This window comes from Pleurodeles waltl, chromosome 12, assembly GCF_031143425.1.
Source record: "Pleurodeles waltl isolate 20211129_DDA chromosome 12, aPleWal1.hap1.20221129, whole genome shotgun sequence".
Taxonomy (NCBI): domain Eukaryota; kingdom Metazoa; phylum Chordata; class Amphibia; order Caudata; family Salamandridae; genus Pleurodeles; species Pleurodeles waltl.
In genome coordinates, this window is record NC_090451.1 from 647045182 (window position 1) to 647062007 (window position 16826).

The 16826-nt window shown below is 42.6% G+C and overlaps 1 protein-coding gene across 3 annotated transcripts in view; it reads right to left on the reverse strand.

Annotated features, from left to right (window-relative positions):
* The window catches only part of VPS45 (vacuolar protein sorting 45 homolog), a 430890-nt gene that overhangs the window by 129545 nt on the left and 284519 nt on the right, over positions 1–16826 (reverse strand). For all 3 annotated transcript variants that reach the window (XM_069218226.1, XM_069218227.1, XM_069218225.1), the window contains one exon: positions 1021–1100. In XM_069218226.1, coding sequence (XP_069074327.1) covers positions 1021–1100 — 80 coding nt within the window. The remainder of the gene's footprint in view (positions 1–1020; positions 1101–16826) is intronic.

A 16826-nucleotide genomic window follows, 5' to 3' on the forward strand; every position in this document is an offset into this window, starting at 1 on the left:
ACTGACAGTCACAGTGTAGAAAGCATCCTGCCACCATTTGTAGACAAAAGAATGCCCTTGTAACTTACATTAATCAGCCGATGAGTTCAGAAAGGGTGGCGTCAGTTCACCTCTAGAGAGGAGAGTGGTTTAACACCAGAAGAAAGTGCAGTCTATATGTACTTCAAGATTACAGAATTTTTAATAGTACAAGTACACTTTCTAGCGGCTGGTGAATTTCCTATGACTAGTAGCAAACTGCTTGATGCAAAGCAGGCAGATTTCATTCATGTCCATAATTTAGTGTTATTTTACAGACATTTTGAGACCAGCTTTTATGAACTTGTGGTTTTAAATGCCGTGCGTATCTCACAGATCAGATACAAGTACTGTGCTTTAAATTGTACTGTTTCCTTCTACTGCGCAGTGAGTGATGCAAATGGTTTACACTCTAACACAAACTCTTTCCCTGATTGTGGCTAGGAACATTCAGTATTTGAGAATATAACAGTATGTCCCTTAATTCTGCATGGGGAGACAATGTGGTGTAGAGCTAGTTTCAGTATAGAAAATCCAGCAGCTGCCGTTGCCATTTTCAAGGAGAAAATCAAACCTCAAACAGAATTACAATAAACATCAAGTAAGAACCACATGATATGTATTATATTGAAGATAGCTAGTTTTTTGACCAGCAGATACTATACTTTGTATGTTAATATTGACTTTATAATAATAAGTGTTAGCCACGTGTAATGGAAAAGAATTAAACAATGTGGGATAAAATGATGATTCTTGAAACAACTTAATAGCTTCCAGGGGTGCATATTTCGTTCGAATATATAATGGAAGTTCTGCTTCTCCTAGGTTGGGACAACTATTGAATACATAATTAAGGGTCATACTTTCTTTATGGCAATATCCTACTCTGGAATTAACAATTGTGCCTCTCTTGGTCTACATAGGACATACATCTTCTTCACTAAGCCTCGGGGACATAAACTGTTTGCACATTTATAAGATAAAGTAGTTAATGATACACACCTGAACTTCGGCCACTACTTCCTGCTCATCAGCCTCAGCCAGAGACTTGACATCACTCTTGCTGATCACGTTACTGAAATCTGAAATCAACAAGAAAATGGCATGGTTACATTGAAGAAAGGTTGACACTTTGGGCAGAGAACAGGTGCTTGAATCGGAAGAACCACACTTTAAAGGATCTAGCTGTGTTTATACTTGTGCTGTACTCGATATTAGTCTTAGAGTGAGCGGCATCAAGTAACCCTCAAAAGGACCAATGTATTCTCTTCCAGGCGCTGTGGGACAGCCAACCAACAATACCGCAGGGCTGGTCATATCTGATTCAGGTGAAACAGGCAGGGTTTCCCAAGGACACTTCCTCCATTTATCTCTTGCATATCATCAACCTGTACCCCTTCACTGGTGCGGATAACACCAAATGAGATAGGCAGCCAATTTGCAGTCAGAGAGGCGCTCCCCACCAGCAGAGTAAAAAAAAATGTATGCAGGTGAAGAAGGAAGTAGAGGTGCACAATTAAAACCAGATGTCAAGAGTGGGGAAGGAAGAATGCATGTATATAGTAAACTACAGGAACACCATTGGAGAGCAAATGTCTACCAAGAGGCAATATCATGATGCAAGTGAATAACCCCAAGAGGGGTTTCTCCTCCATGCAGAGAAGAAATTAAAGCGTGATGCATGAGTCAGCAGCCAACAGTGATGAGGTAAATGGAGTAAGAAAGCCAGAGCACATTTCAAGAACCTGTTGTGATACCCCTCCCAAACCCTATTGTCAGATGAAGATGCTGCAAACCAGATGGAGGATATATATACAATTGGGCAGCTGGTAACGGTATGTGATTTAGCTGCCAAAAATATTCTGGTCCAGGTTTGAGGAGAGCAAACACTGGTTAGTGCAATTCTACCTTTGACTGAGAACAACTGCAGTAAGATTAAGACGGAAAATATGTTCTCTATATTCTAAGAAAAAAAGCTCCCTCTTCATTGATATAACATTAAGAACTGTTTCTAATGTGAGATAATATGCTTATGCTAAACAGGTAAAAATGAACACCCGAACAGTCCAAACATATCTTTCTTTTAAACCTGATTAGGGGTTGTGTATCTATGTGGCTTAGAACTGAAGGTTAGCCTCTTAGAAACACTCTATGTTATGTTAGTCTGTAAGCACCATAATATAGTCATTAGACTGTGAAATCTAAAGATAAAATACCAAACATATGATGAAAATACAATTTTACTTTATAATTAACAGGTTATAGATATACTTGTGGGTCATGCATTTCAATTATCTATGTAACAGTGCTTTAATCCGAATGGAGGAATGGAAACATAACATGACCGAGGCTTATACCATTAAGCAATAATAACATTGCTAATAATGAACAGAAAGAGCGAAAGAGAGAATTGAAAATGAATTCACTAAAGGAGGAGTTTTCATCGACCAACAGACGTTGGCAAGAGTGGATGGGCAAACCCAAGGTTCTGACCCCAACAATTTAGTAATCTCACCACCTCAACTGGAGTCATACACCAATGAAAGGACATTAGTACAACTAAGTCGCCAAGAATGTCGCCAATATAAATCTATAATGGGCGAAGGGAATGAAACAATCAACAACATTTTGTCACTTTAAATATCCCCGTGGTCCAGGAGGGAAAATGAAATCCACAAGCTCAATATCTGCGCCAGGTAGGGGCTCGGGTGCAGTACCCTTAATTAACAATCACTGGCAAACCAATAGGTCTCTCCCTCAGGAAGAGCTATTTGCTTTGCAATGTGATTTAGCCATGTTGTACACCAGCAGCTGTTCAGTATGGTTACAGTGGTGTAAAGGAGAGTGGCTTGGAGTGGAGTGTCTTAAAGTAGAGTGTCATGGAGTAAAGTTGGGTGTTATGGAGTGGTGTAGAGAGGTGTGGAGTGCTTAAGAGATGAGTAGTGTGGAGTGGAATGGCATAGAGCGAAATGGTATAGTATTGTGGAGTGTCGTGGAGGGAGTACACTGTCAGAGTGGAACGGCATAGAGTGTTGTAGAGTTGAGCGGTGTAGAGTCGAGAAGAGTGTCAGTGTCCGGTTACTCTCTCTCTTCCATCCCATGATGGCATGGAAGAGAGAGAGAGAGAGAGAGAGAGAGAGAGAGAGAGAGAGAGAGACAGGGAGAGAGAGAGATAGTCATTGCAATGGTCTCTCCATGCAATGACTTCAACACAAGACGGAGTTACCTATGGCATAATGGTTAAGAGCACAGGCCCTCACACTGAAAGTTGAGGTTTCTAGTCCAGGTGTGTCTGTGGTCATTTCCCTACTTTCATTTTTTTTAAATTTAAAAAGTTTAAGGTTCATACTGAAAGGTGATCTCACTCTTTTTAATTGACAAATACATTTTCTTTTCAATTTGTCCGGAAATATCTCATTCTAACCATATCATTCATCAAAGCCTAAAAAAGTCTCTATCTGTCTCCCTCTCACTCTCTCAATTTCTCTTTTTCAATCTTTCTCCCACTCACAGATCCAATCAGAACCTTGTGCATCCACTCGCAGACGCTGATATACCCACTAAGACACTGTTGCACACATTGTCACACCCAGACACTGATGCACCTACTCACAGATGCTCTCACACCCATTCACAGACCCACTGAAACCCTCATACACCCACTCACAGACCCATAGACACTGATGCAGTCACTACGACAATGATGTACCCACACTCACACCCAGACGCACACTCTCACGACCACTCTCACCCCCAGATAAACCCTCTCAGACAAATTCTCACACCCAGAGACACAGGCTGCTGTCAACTCACACCGCGCATGGCTAAAGAGCCGTGTGCAGTGTGGGGTTGGTGACTGGCCACAGGCTAAGCCCTGTGGCCAACCGCTGCTGTGCACGGCCAAAGACCATGTGCTGCAGTGGTTGGATTACCGTATAGTAATGTAAATTACTTTACGTTAGAAAAACCATACAAATTCACTGGAAATACCAAAGGTTACAGGGACGTTATAGTTAGGAAATAGAATTAAAAAAACATAGAAATTCACTTAAAAAAAACAAAGGATACAGGGACGTTATAGTTAAGCTCACATTTTAAAAACATACCAAACCACAGAAATTCACCTGTTATAATTAGAGTTATCTCAAGTAACTATAACTTGTGGCCTAAGGTAACTATAAATCGTGCACTTGCCATGCACTGCTAATTACACCACAAATTACAGCACTCCTGAAATCTATGATAACATCACTAATGATATCAATGTAATATTTACAGTAACACTTTTGACAAAAAAAAACTGTGCATGGCAGGGGCGCAAGTTAATTTTACCATAGGGCATGAGCTGTAGTTACTTCAGATAACTCTAACTATAACAGGTGCATTTCTGTGGTTTGGTACATTTAAAATGTGAACCTAACTATAACTTTCCTGTAAACTTTGTTTTTTTCACTGAATATATATATATATATATATATACACACACACACACACATATATGTTCATAGGTTATTACATATTTTCTATAGAAGTTGTTTGCTTAAATGCTTATGAGTCTCTGTTTTATTTATCTAACAAAGTAGGCAACTATTATCATAACTATCTACAAGCACTTCACTATTCAGATATTGAGGAAAAGATAAAATAAAAAATTGAGGTATACAAAAAAAACACAAATAAGTTACCTTCAAATACTGCAACACATGAAAGAAAATGTTTATACAATACACCTTCACAACTCAATATATTATCTTCCTTACACATATATTCCCCTGTTATGTAATCATGTTATCTATATATTTATTACTTTACTCCTACTGTACAAGATGAAACAAATGCACTCTCTATAATGCACGATTCTGCCTCACCCTATACCTCTCTCAATCTATTCTCTATCTCCACTCACTGACTCACCCCAAACCTCATTCTTCTACTATGATCTCCAAAATAACCCTTCCTAGACTCTTCCTTCCCTTATCCCTCCTGTCTCACCCAAAATCTCTGTTTACTACTGTCATCTCCCAAATTCCTTTCTACAGACTCTTCCTTCCTCCATCTCTACCTTTACTCATCTCAAACGTCATCTTACTACTATGATTCCCCCAATTAACACTTTCTAGATTCTTCCCTATTCTCCTGTGTTGCTTATGTGATTTAATAAGTGAAGAATGGGTTCTGAAAGGGCATATATTTTTATTTGTTGTCCGTGGTAAAAGGACGTGAAGGATGCTGTGTTATAGTTGTTAGAGCGTGGGGTGAGGTATAGACACAGTGTTGGGCAAAGTGTTAAAAGAAACTAAAGGCAGATTGTGAACTTTGAAGCTGGAAGGGCAGAGGGAGAGAGGCTTGGGGGTGCTTAGGCCTGTGGGTGGGTGGAAGAGGGATTCTCATAGTGGAACTAAGACTGTGGTGTCTGTTTGTTTACAAGTAGCAGGGAGGTTAATGTTACAACTTGTGCATTTGTGCATAAAAGCACAACTGAGTGAAATTACTGTCCTGGAGCCAGTAGAGTGCCTGAATGGAAGTTAGGACCTTGTAAAGCATGAGAGAGTGGGGAGGGCTGGTGTGAGTCTATGTACAGAAAAGGAATATGTAAATAGGTGAAATTAAGTTGTAGTTTATGTTCATTGTGTTTGTGTTGGGCATGGTGCCACTGTACCTGCTGCACAAATGTAATGTTCGGTCAGGTAAGTGTAGTTCAGAATGACTGATAAAAAGAGAAGTGTGTTGTTGGTGTGTGTGCCCTGAAGCAGGGTAATAAATTGTGGACTTAGTAAGCAATAGCCATACGCAGGGCCACTGGAATTATGCGATTTTGCGGCAGCTTCAATTTTTGCATGATTACTGATTTGCCGCATTTGCCACATAATCCATCATCTGCCGGAAAATCTGCAGATTTCAACAAAATATTTGTTTCTAGCTCGAATGCTTCAAAAGTTAATAAAAATGCAGGGACATGTGTTTCTGCACAGTGGAAGGCCCTTAGTAAATCTGCACTGGTCATTTAACTGTTGTTTATTGCTATATTTCTGTGTTAAAACTGGTACTAATAGGGTGCAACCAATGCCCAGAAAGTGTTACAAAGTTTAATAATGACAAAATAATGAGGTAACACTATTACAAAATGTGACGCATTATGCTGCATAATGTGACTTTTCTTGCTGCATAATTTACTCAACCCTGCCCCATAATACGGTCCTCCCCTGCTGCATAATTCCAGTGGCCCTGGCCATACTTTACATTTTAACATGGAGCTAGGGTCAACATGTATATTCTAGTGTAAGCAGTGTGTGGTATCTCCATGTGCAAGTAAAGGAATTGTGTATCTTTTGTCCATTTAAAATTTAAACTGAAGTATTAGTGTAGGTTTAATGTTTCCATGAGTTCTTATTGTCCTGGTGTCACTGAACTTGCTGTTTGAAAATAAATTAAGCTCCTAGAAATGCGTGTTCAAAGGGTGGGGAAGGAAGAGCTGGGTTTGAGGTGCTTAGAACAGCAGTGATGGGGTAGTGTTGTTTGTGAAGAACAACTTTGCCTTCTTGCCTATGCTGAACTTGTCCCGGTTTAATTTTCAGACACTGGGAAAGGTTTAGCAGTGCCTGCACATAGTCTGCTTTGATTCTTTGCAGCAACATGCAGGCAGTGAGGGGGCTTTTTGTTTACAATTAATTTTCCCCTCCAGCTGGCCCAAAGATAAAGGCCAAAGTTAAGGGGCCATCGGGCCTTCTTTTGTTCCAATAGGATGCTGGCGGGGTGCATCTGGAAGCTCACACTTGGGTGTAAATGGAAAGGAGGGGAAGAAAAGCTCACAGCTTGTTATCACTCCACAAGTGATTAAGAGAAGCATGTTTTTGACCTTATTTAGCCCCTGTTTATAAGAGAAATGCATGCATTGTAAGACTGTCAGATGTATTGGTCTGCTCCACTATTTGCACAAATAACAATGTAAATAACACTATTATAGCGCCACTCATCCCAGTGCAGTACATATTATACACTGACAATCAATCAAGTATGTAAATCAATGTACAAGATGTTTGTTGCATAAAACAGTGAGGATTACGAGGAGTAGGAGTCATATGACCTTCATAGCTCACTGTGCTACACTAAAAGGATTCAAATGTATTAACTACAAGTAACAAAAGGATCTCTGTGTTAAAAGCAATAACCCACTTAGCTATCTAGCTAAAATAAAAAAATCTATCACCCGCATGTTACATGATGAACTATTTAAGTGTTGTGTTACAGCTTCGTAAATGGAGGGGCATGAGCGGGCTCCATGAGGAAACTAATCTGCACTCCTGGTTTTTATAAACGTTCTCACTTTGAAGTCAGTGAAAGCACAGTAAACACCGAGCTCCCTCAGAAGAAACAGCTTGACATTTGATCTCTGTCTCTGAATGCACAGCAAATGTGACAAGAACAAGATTTGAAAGCCTGTTTACAGAAAGCAAGATTGTGGAAGAATACAGTAAACACAGTTTAGGCAACCCGAGGGACAAACTCACCCTGATCAGCCTCAAGCAAATAAAGTCAGCAAACAGAAAGCCAGAAAATGTGAGTTACAAATCACAAGACCAGTGGTAATCATCGGGTGGAATGCATTCCTAGGTCAACTTTCTGAAAGTCCCCAAGATGTCTTTAGCAAACCAGAGAGCTGCGCTATCTGGTAGGCTGTGACCTAAAAACGAATTTGCAATCAAGCGTGCGAAACAAGGAACCATTGGGGCCTGATAATGTGGTGATAATAGATGGGCTTTACATTGGCCCAAAATGTATAACATTATATTCGGAATATGTCTCACAAGGGAAAGGGGAAATCTTGAACAGACAAAACAACGTAAGACTAGCCGCCAAACTGCCAGGCCTGGAACACCTGCGATCAAAGGACCTTGAGTATGTGGTCTTTTTATCCCCTGGTTTACCTTGGGAGTCTTGCAGTGGGAAACAGGCCCCCATGATCATGAAAATCTTTAATGTCATGCCTGGTTTAGCTCCCCATAGGACACCCGGCCATGATTGATTCCCTTCCGACTTCTACAGTAAATTCAAGTACATTATCGCCCCTGCTTCTGCTTGCTTTTTACATGGTGGCTGCCAGGATAGGCACTTTCCACAGGAGCTGAACATGGCCACAATTGTGGTAATTCCAAAGTCGATCCCTCCTTTCAAATATTGTGCTGCGTACTAACTCATTTCACTTATTATTAGTGAGATAAAAGGTTTTGCCACAATTCTGGCCTCACATCTTTAAATGGTTTTTGGTACCCTCATACATCCAGACCAATGTGTCTTTATGCCAGCCAGAGGAACAAGACAACGTTTTAGACGCCTTCATGTTGCACTTGAGCGTTGGCACCTCCTGTCCCGGGCCCTGCCTGGCCTTATTATTAATAGACTTCAAGAAGGCCTTTGATACACTAGACTGGACTTAAACTAGCACAGGCAGGGTTGGGATCCCACTTCTGTAATTACCTCAAGCTACTTTATTCCAATCCGATTGCTCAGGTACAGATTAATGGTATGGTCTCAGATCCATTTGCTGTAGTACTCGACAGGAGTGTCCCGTCTCCTCTTCTTTTTGCCCTTGTCATCGAGCCTCCCGCATGACTTATACACAGTGAGGCATAGGTGCAGGACTGGAAGTGGGATACAGGACATGATGACAGTATTGCACTATATGGGGACGATGTCCTTTTGTTCCTTTCCAGACCTGATGAGACAGGCCTGCATTGCCTCCGCCTCCCCCAGTTATTTGAAGAGGCTTTGAGTCTACAAATGAACCATGCGAAGTTCGTACTGGTTCCTCTACACCCTACTTGTGATTGTGTCGTCTGACAGGACACCATACCGATACAGCGATTGAGCTTTTGATATTGGGGAATACAGGTGGCACTTCACCCTGCTTTGGCCTTGAATCTTAACTTTATGCCACTCATTTGAAGACAGACTTGAAACGTGGCAACCCCTTCGTTTTAAAGTAATGGGGCTCATCGCTCACTATAAGATGATGATTTTGCCCAAATTCCTCTACCTCTTCCAGAATTTCCTGCAATCTATCCCTCAACATTGGTTTAGGGACATGGACTCCCAGGCAGCATCCTTTCTCTGGCACAACACAAGGTCGCAATTGGCTCTTACTACATTTCAGCAGGATCTGTATAGGGTGGATTGGGTATGGCCAATCTATTCCTCTATTACCTGGCATCCCAAGCCTTGGTCATAAACAACTGGTTCAGTGGTGGGTGGTAAGACCCGGCATATAGAGTAGAACTGTCCTCCCTGGGATTTGAGGGGGTGTTGGGGATGCTATATGGTGCCTGACTTCCACAGGCCCTCCTGGAAGAGAGCCAAATGGTTTTACTGAGCTGGCGGGCCGCACTTCAACATACCGGCTGGGATTCCAAGCTCACCCAGAAAACACCATTGTAGACAGGGAGATGGCTGGGATAGATGGATGCCCTGGAGGGCTTTTGGTGGTGGGATAAAATAGGAATCTCCCTATTGGGGGTAGTCTGGTCTAGCTCCTGGATGTATTGTTTCAAGAGCTCCAGGCTACATGTGTTCTGTCACACACCCAGTTTCATAAATACCTCCAAATGAGACTCACACTGAAATCTCACATTCCACTGGACACACTACTTCCGGAATTCAGTCCCTTAGAGGACATGCTCCTGATTGGTGCCCTATTGAAAGGTGCTATCTCTCAGATCTATTGGAAACATATACACAACACTCCTGATATACGGCTACACCTATGGGCCCAGTGGGAGGAATGGGTCAGACGGCTGGACAGTGAGGATTGGTGAGATACCTTGATGATCCCTCACAGTATTGCGATTTCTTCTAAACTGTGGCTTGAACAGACATAATATCTACAGAGTGCTTATTTAACACCCACCTGCCTACACAAAGCCCACCTGTTTCTCACCCCAGCCTACTTCCGAATTACTGGAGGAACATCACTGTAGAACTGATAGAGGGGTTGGGTTGGATGGTGGCGAGGTTGCCAAAATTGTTTCTCCTGGGCATTTCCGAAGGAGTTGGAGGAACAAGGGCAAACGAAACACTGTTGGGAGAGGCCCCCACAGTGACAAAAAAAAGACATAGCAAGTAAATGGAAATCTTCTAGTCCTCCCAAACTATCTCAGTGGTGTGAGGGAGTGGACCAGTGTGCTCATCAAGAAAAACTGGTCTATGAGGCCAGTGGATGCGCTGAAAACATGCCAAGATCTGGGGCAAGTGGTGGGATTGTCTTGGTTTGGGCCCACTGTAATATTTATCTGGAAAAGTCTCTCAGTAGGGTGATGGTTGACTTGCTGATATGTCTGTAATAATGCTGTTTTCTCTTTTGGTGTCAACCAGCAGTGGCGGAATGTGGTAGTTGTTATGTTGCTATGAAACAATAAAGTTGGTTATAAAAAAATCCTGGGTTATTGAGAAATAAATAAATGAGCTGAGACTGGCCTTAAGGAGGAGAGGTTTGATATAAGCTTATAAACCACTAAAAAACGAACTATCTAGGTGGGAAATAAGTGTTCGATGGCATGTGTAGCTGCAGATACACATGCTGTGCACATCCCGCCATCTGGTGTTGGGCTCGGAGTGTTACAAGTTGTTTTTCTTCGAAGAAGTCTTTTCGAGTCACGAGACCGAGGGACTCCTCCCATTTCGACTCCATTGCGCATGGGCGTCGACTCCATCTTAGATTGTTTTTTTTCCGCCATCGGGTTCGGACGTGTTCCTTTTCGCTCTGTGTTTCGGGTCGGAAAGTTAGTTAGAATCTCGGAAAAATCGTCGGTATTGTTTGCGTTCGGTATCGGGTTAGTTACAACAGATCGACACCGAATTGAGAAGAGCTCTGGTGGCCCGTCGGGGTTTTTCGATTCCCGTCGGGGCCTGGTCGGCCCGGCCACGTGTCTCTTCAAGGCTGATGGAACGGACCCCATTCCGCTTCTGTCCAAAATGCCATAACAAGTATCCATATACAGATCAACACCTGGTCTGTAACTTGTGTTTGTCACCAGAACACAAGGAGGATACTTGTGAGGCCTGTCGAGGGTTTCGGTCGAGGAAGACACTCAGGGACCGAAGAGCAAGAAGACTGCAAATGGCGTCGGCGCCGACAGGACAAGGGTGTTTCGAGGAGGAGGAAGAAACATTCTCCATCCAGGATTCGGACTCGGAGGAGGTCGATCCCGAAGAAACGCCGAAAACCGTGAGTAAGACGTCGAAACAAAAAAACTCACGAAAAGACTGCCAAAGCCCAGGAGACGCCACCGCCAACAGGCCATGGCTTAACCCGAAAAGTAGGTGACCGTCCATCGGCACCGAAAAAGGGCGAGCTGGTGTCGAAGTCATCCGACTCCGGTCGAGATACAGGCATGCAGCAATCTCGGGCCCGAGAGAGTGGCTCCGAAAAGATTCGGCACCGAGACAGCAGCACCGAAATTGGTCGGCACCGAGAGGGCACTACGCCGAAAAGCAAAAAGATTTTGTCGGAGCCGAAAAAAGCAGCAGAAAAGGTTTCGGTGCCGAAACATCCGGCCTCTCGAACCGAAAATTAGTTCCTATTCAGAGGAACAAGGACTGTCCTCTCAAATGAAGACACACAGATTTGAAGAAGAATTACAGACAACAGAGCCAGATCACACGCAAAGGCGGCTCTTTATTCAGAAAGATACAGGGAAGATCAGCACTCTTCCCCCAATCAGAATGAAAAGAAAACTTGCCTTCCAAGACAAGGACAAGGACAAACAGCCACAAGCAAAAGTGGCTAAACAAATAACACCACCACCATCCCCACATCACTCTCCACAACTATCACCGGTAGCCACTCCACCAATGATGCAATCCCCAACACATACGGGGATGAGTCAAGATGACCCTGACGCTTGGGACCTTTACGACGCACCAGTGTCAGACAATAGTCCTCAATGCTATCCAGCAAGACCCTCGCCACCTGAGGATAGTACAGGCTACATTCAAGTGGTATCAAGGGCAACAGCATTTCACAATGTCAGCCTTCACTCAGAACCCATTGAAGATGACTTCCTTTTTAATACACTGTCGTCTACGCACAGTCAATATCAAAGTCTGCCAATGTTGCCCGGAATGCTAAAACACTCCAAACAAGTGTTTGAAGAGCCTGTCAAAGGGAGAGCCATTACTCCAAGAGTAGATAAAAAATATAAACCGCCACCAACAGACCCAATGTACATCACACAACAGCTAACCCCAGACTCTGTTGTAGTTGGAGCAGCGCGCAAAAGAGCCAACTCTCATACTTCAGGAGACGCGCCACCTCCAGATAAAGAGAGTAGAAAATTTGACGCGGCAGGCAAAAGGGTGGCAGCACAGGCAGCATACCAGTGGCGTATTGCAAATTCTCAAGCTTTGCTAGCCAGATATGATAGGGCCCATTGGGACGAGATGCAACACCTTATTGAACACTTGCCAAAGGAGTTTCAAAAAAGAGCGCAGCAAGTGGTCGAAGAGGGACAAAATATCTCCAATAATCAAATTCGATCAGCAATGGATGCTGCAGACACAGCTGCTAGAACTGTCAACACAGCAGTAACGATAAGGAGGCATGCATGGCTGCGTACACTTATTTAAACCAGAGATACAGCAAGCTGTGCTGAATATGCCATTCAACGCACAGCAGTTGTTTGGGCCGGAGGTGGACACTGCAATTGAAAAACTTTAAAAAGACACTGACACGGCCAAAGCCATGGGCGCGCTCTACTCCCCGCAGAGCAGAGGCACATTTAAAAAAACACAATTTCGAGGGGGGTTTCGAGGGCAAACCACAGAAGCCACAACCTCACAAACAAAGCCCACTTATCAGAGCCAGTATCAGCGGGGAGGTTTTCGGGGACAATATAGAGGAGGACAGTTTCAAAGAAAAAGAGGAAAGTTCCAAAGTCCCAAAACTCCTCAAAACAAACAGTGACTTCAAGGTCACAAATCCCCAACACATAACACCTGTGGGGGGAGACTAACCAAGTTTTACACACATTGGGAGGAAATAACAACAGACACTTGGGTCTTAGCAATTATCCAGCATGGTTATTGCATAGAATTTCTCAAATTCCCTCCAAACGTCCCACCGAAAACACACAATATGTCAAAACAACATATAGATCTTCTAGGACTAGAAGTTCAGGCATTGCTACAGAAAGAAGCAATAGTATTAGTACCAAAAGATCAATTAAACACAGGAGTTTACTCGCTGTACTTCCTGATACCCAAAAAGGACAAGAGCCTGAGACCAATACTAGATCTCAGAACATTAAATACCTACATCAAATCAGACCATTTTCACATGGTTACTCTACAAGACGTAATCCCACTGCCCAAACAACAAGACTACATGACAACACTAGACCTAAAGGATGCATATTTCCATATACCAATACATCCTTCACACAGAAAGTACCTAAGGTTTGTATTCCAAGGGATACATTACCAATTCAAAGTGGTGCCATTCGGAATAACAACTGCGCCAAGAGTTTTTACAAAATGCCTGGCAGTAATAGCTGCACATATCAGAAGGCAGCAAATACATGTGTTCCCATACCTAGACGATTGGTTAATCAAAACCAATACGCTAAAACGGTGTTCACAACACACAAAATATGTCATAGAAACCCTACACAAACTAGGTTTCTCAATCAACTACGCAAAGTCACACCTGCAGCCGTGCCAAACACAGCAATACTTAGGAGCAACAATCAACACAGCAAAAGGGATTGCTACTCCAAGTCCACAAAGAGTACAAACATTTCACAATGTAATACAAACCTTGTATCCCAAAAAAAAAGTACAAGTCAAAATAATACTGAAACTACTAGGCATGATGTCCTCATGCATAGCCATTGTCCCAAATGCAAGGTTACACATGCGGCCCTTACAACAGTGCCTAGCATCACAATGGTCACAAGCACAGGGTCAGCTTCTAGATCTGGTGTTGATAGACCGCCAAACATACATCTCGCTTCAATGGTGGAACAGTATAAATTTAAACCAAGGGCGGCCTTTCCAAGACCCAGTGCCACAATACGTGATAACAACAGATGCTTCCATGACAGGGTGGGGAGCACACCTCAATCAACACAGCATCCAAGGACAATGGAACATACAGCAAAAACAGTTACACATAAATCACCTAGAACTGTTAGCGGTATTTCTAGCGCTGAAAGCATTTCAACCCATGATAACCCACAAATACATTCTTGTCAAAACAGACAACATGACAACAATGTACTACCTAAACAAACAAGGAGGGACACACTCAACACAGTTGTGTCTCCTAACACAGAAAATATGGCATTGGGCTATTCACAACCACATTCGCCTAATAGCACAATTTATTCCAGGAATTCAGAATCAGTTAGCAGACAATCTCTCACGGGATCACCAACAGATCCACGAATGGGAGATTCACCCACAAATACTGAACACTTATTTCCAAATTTGGGGAACACCACAAATAGATCTATTTGCAACGAAGGAAAACTCAAAATGCCAAAACTTCGCATCCAGGTACCCACAACATCAGTCTCAGGGCAATGCGCTATGGATGAACTGGTCAGGGATATTTGCTTACGCTTTTCCCCCTCTCCCACTCCTTCCATATCTAGTAAACAAGTTGAGTCCAAACAAACTCAAACTCATACTAATAGCACCAACATGGGCAAGGCAACCTTGGTACACAACACTACTAGACCTGTCAGTAGTACCTCATGTCAAACTACCAAACAGACCAGATCTGTTAACACAACACAAACAACAGATCAGGCATCCAAATCCAGCATCGCTGAATCTAGCAATTTGGCTCCTGAAATCCTAGAATTCGGACACTTAGACCTCACACAAGAATGTATGGAGGTCCTAAAACAGGCTAGAAAGCCTACCACTAGACACTGCTATGCAAATAAATGGAAAAGATTTGTCTATTACTGCCATAATAATCAAATTCAACCCTTACACGCATCTACAAAAGATATAGTAGGATACTTACTACATTTGCAAAAAGCAAAACTAGCTTTCTCTTCCATAAAAATACATCTTGCTGCAATTTCAGCTTACCTGCAAATTACGCACTCAACTTCCTTATTTAGGATACCAGTCATAAAAGCGTTTATGGAAGGCCTAAAGAGAATTATACCACCAAGAACGCCACCAGTTCCTTCATGGAACCTCAACATTGTCTTAACACGACTCATGGGCCCACCTTTTGAGCCCATGCACTCTTGTGAAATGCAATACTTAACGTGGAAAGTTGCATTTTTAATTGCCATCACATCTCTAAGAAGAGTGAGTGAAATTCAAGCGTTTACCATTCAAGAACCATTTATTCAAATACACAAAAATAAAGTTGTTCTACGAACAAATCCCAAATTTTTACCAAAAGTAATCTCACCGTTCCACTTGAATCAAACGGTAGAATTACCAGTGTTCTTCCCACAGCCAGATTCTGTAGCTGAAAGAGCACTACATGCATTAGACATCAAAAGAGCACTAATGTACTACATTGACAGAACAAAACTAATTAGAAAGACAAAACAACTATTTATCGCCTTTCAAAAACCTCATACAGGAAATCCAATTTCAAAAAAGGCATTGCTAGATGGATAGTTAGGTGCATTCAAACCTGCTATCTTAAAGCTAAAAGAGAACTGCCTATTACACCAAAGGCACACTCAACCAGAAAGAAAGGTGCTACCATGGCCTTTCTAGGAAATATTCCAATGAACGAGATATGTAAGGAAGCGACATGGTCTACGCCTCATACATTTACCAAGCACTACTGTGTAGATGTGCTAACTGCACAACAAGCAACAGTAGGTCAAGCTGTACTAAAAACATTATTCCAAACTACTTCAACTCCTACAGGCTGAACCACCGCTTTTGGGGAGATAACTGCTTACTAGTCTATGCACAGCATGTGTATCTGCAGCTACACATGCCATCGAACGGAAAATGTCACTTACCCAGTGTACATCTGTTTGTGGCATTAGTCGCTGCAGATTCACATGCGCCCACCCAACTCCCCGGGAGTGTAGCCGTTTAGAAGTAGATCTTAAACATTTGTACATTTGTAAATAGATTACTTGAAACTTTATTATGTACATACGCATTCACTCCATTGCGTGGGCACTATTACTAGCATACACAACTCCTACCTCACCCTCTGCGGGGAAAACAATCTAAGATGGAGTCTACGCCCATGCGCAATGGAGTCGAAATGGGAGGAGTCCCTCGGTCTCGTGACTCGAAAAGACTTCTTCGAAGAAAAACAACTTGTAACACTCCGAGCCCAACACCAGATGGCGGGATGTGCACAGCATGTGAATCTGCAGCGACTAATGCCACGAACAGATGCACACTGGGTAAGTGACATTTTCCTTATCCTACAACTTGCCTAATAAATATCCCACAATACTGAATCCCACTTGTCCCAATACACAATTAATTAGGAACGATGCCTGAGGCATTAAAACCATATCAGTCCTAAGGAAAGCTATTGAGGCAAATGAGGATGTTACTACAAAAATGCATTGCCAAAAATTGACAAGGGAGACCATAAAGGGATCAAATCACTCACGGCTAGAAGTAGTCCAGAGAGAAAAGGGGGAAAAGACGTTTATGTTTGGGGCCGATGTTAACAAGGCGAAGAGCTGTCTGCACCTTGCAAATTGGAAACGGTTGGCGGGGTGCTAAAATCAATGCCCCTAATCAATGTAAGATAAATAAAGTGAGGCTTACTCCCTCAGAGAGCTGTGGGAACTAACTGAGAACAA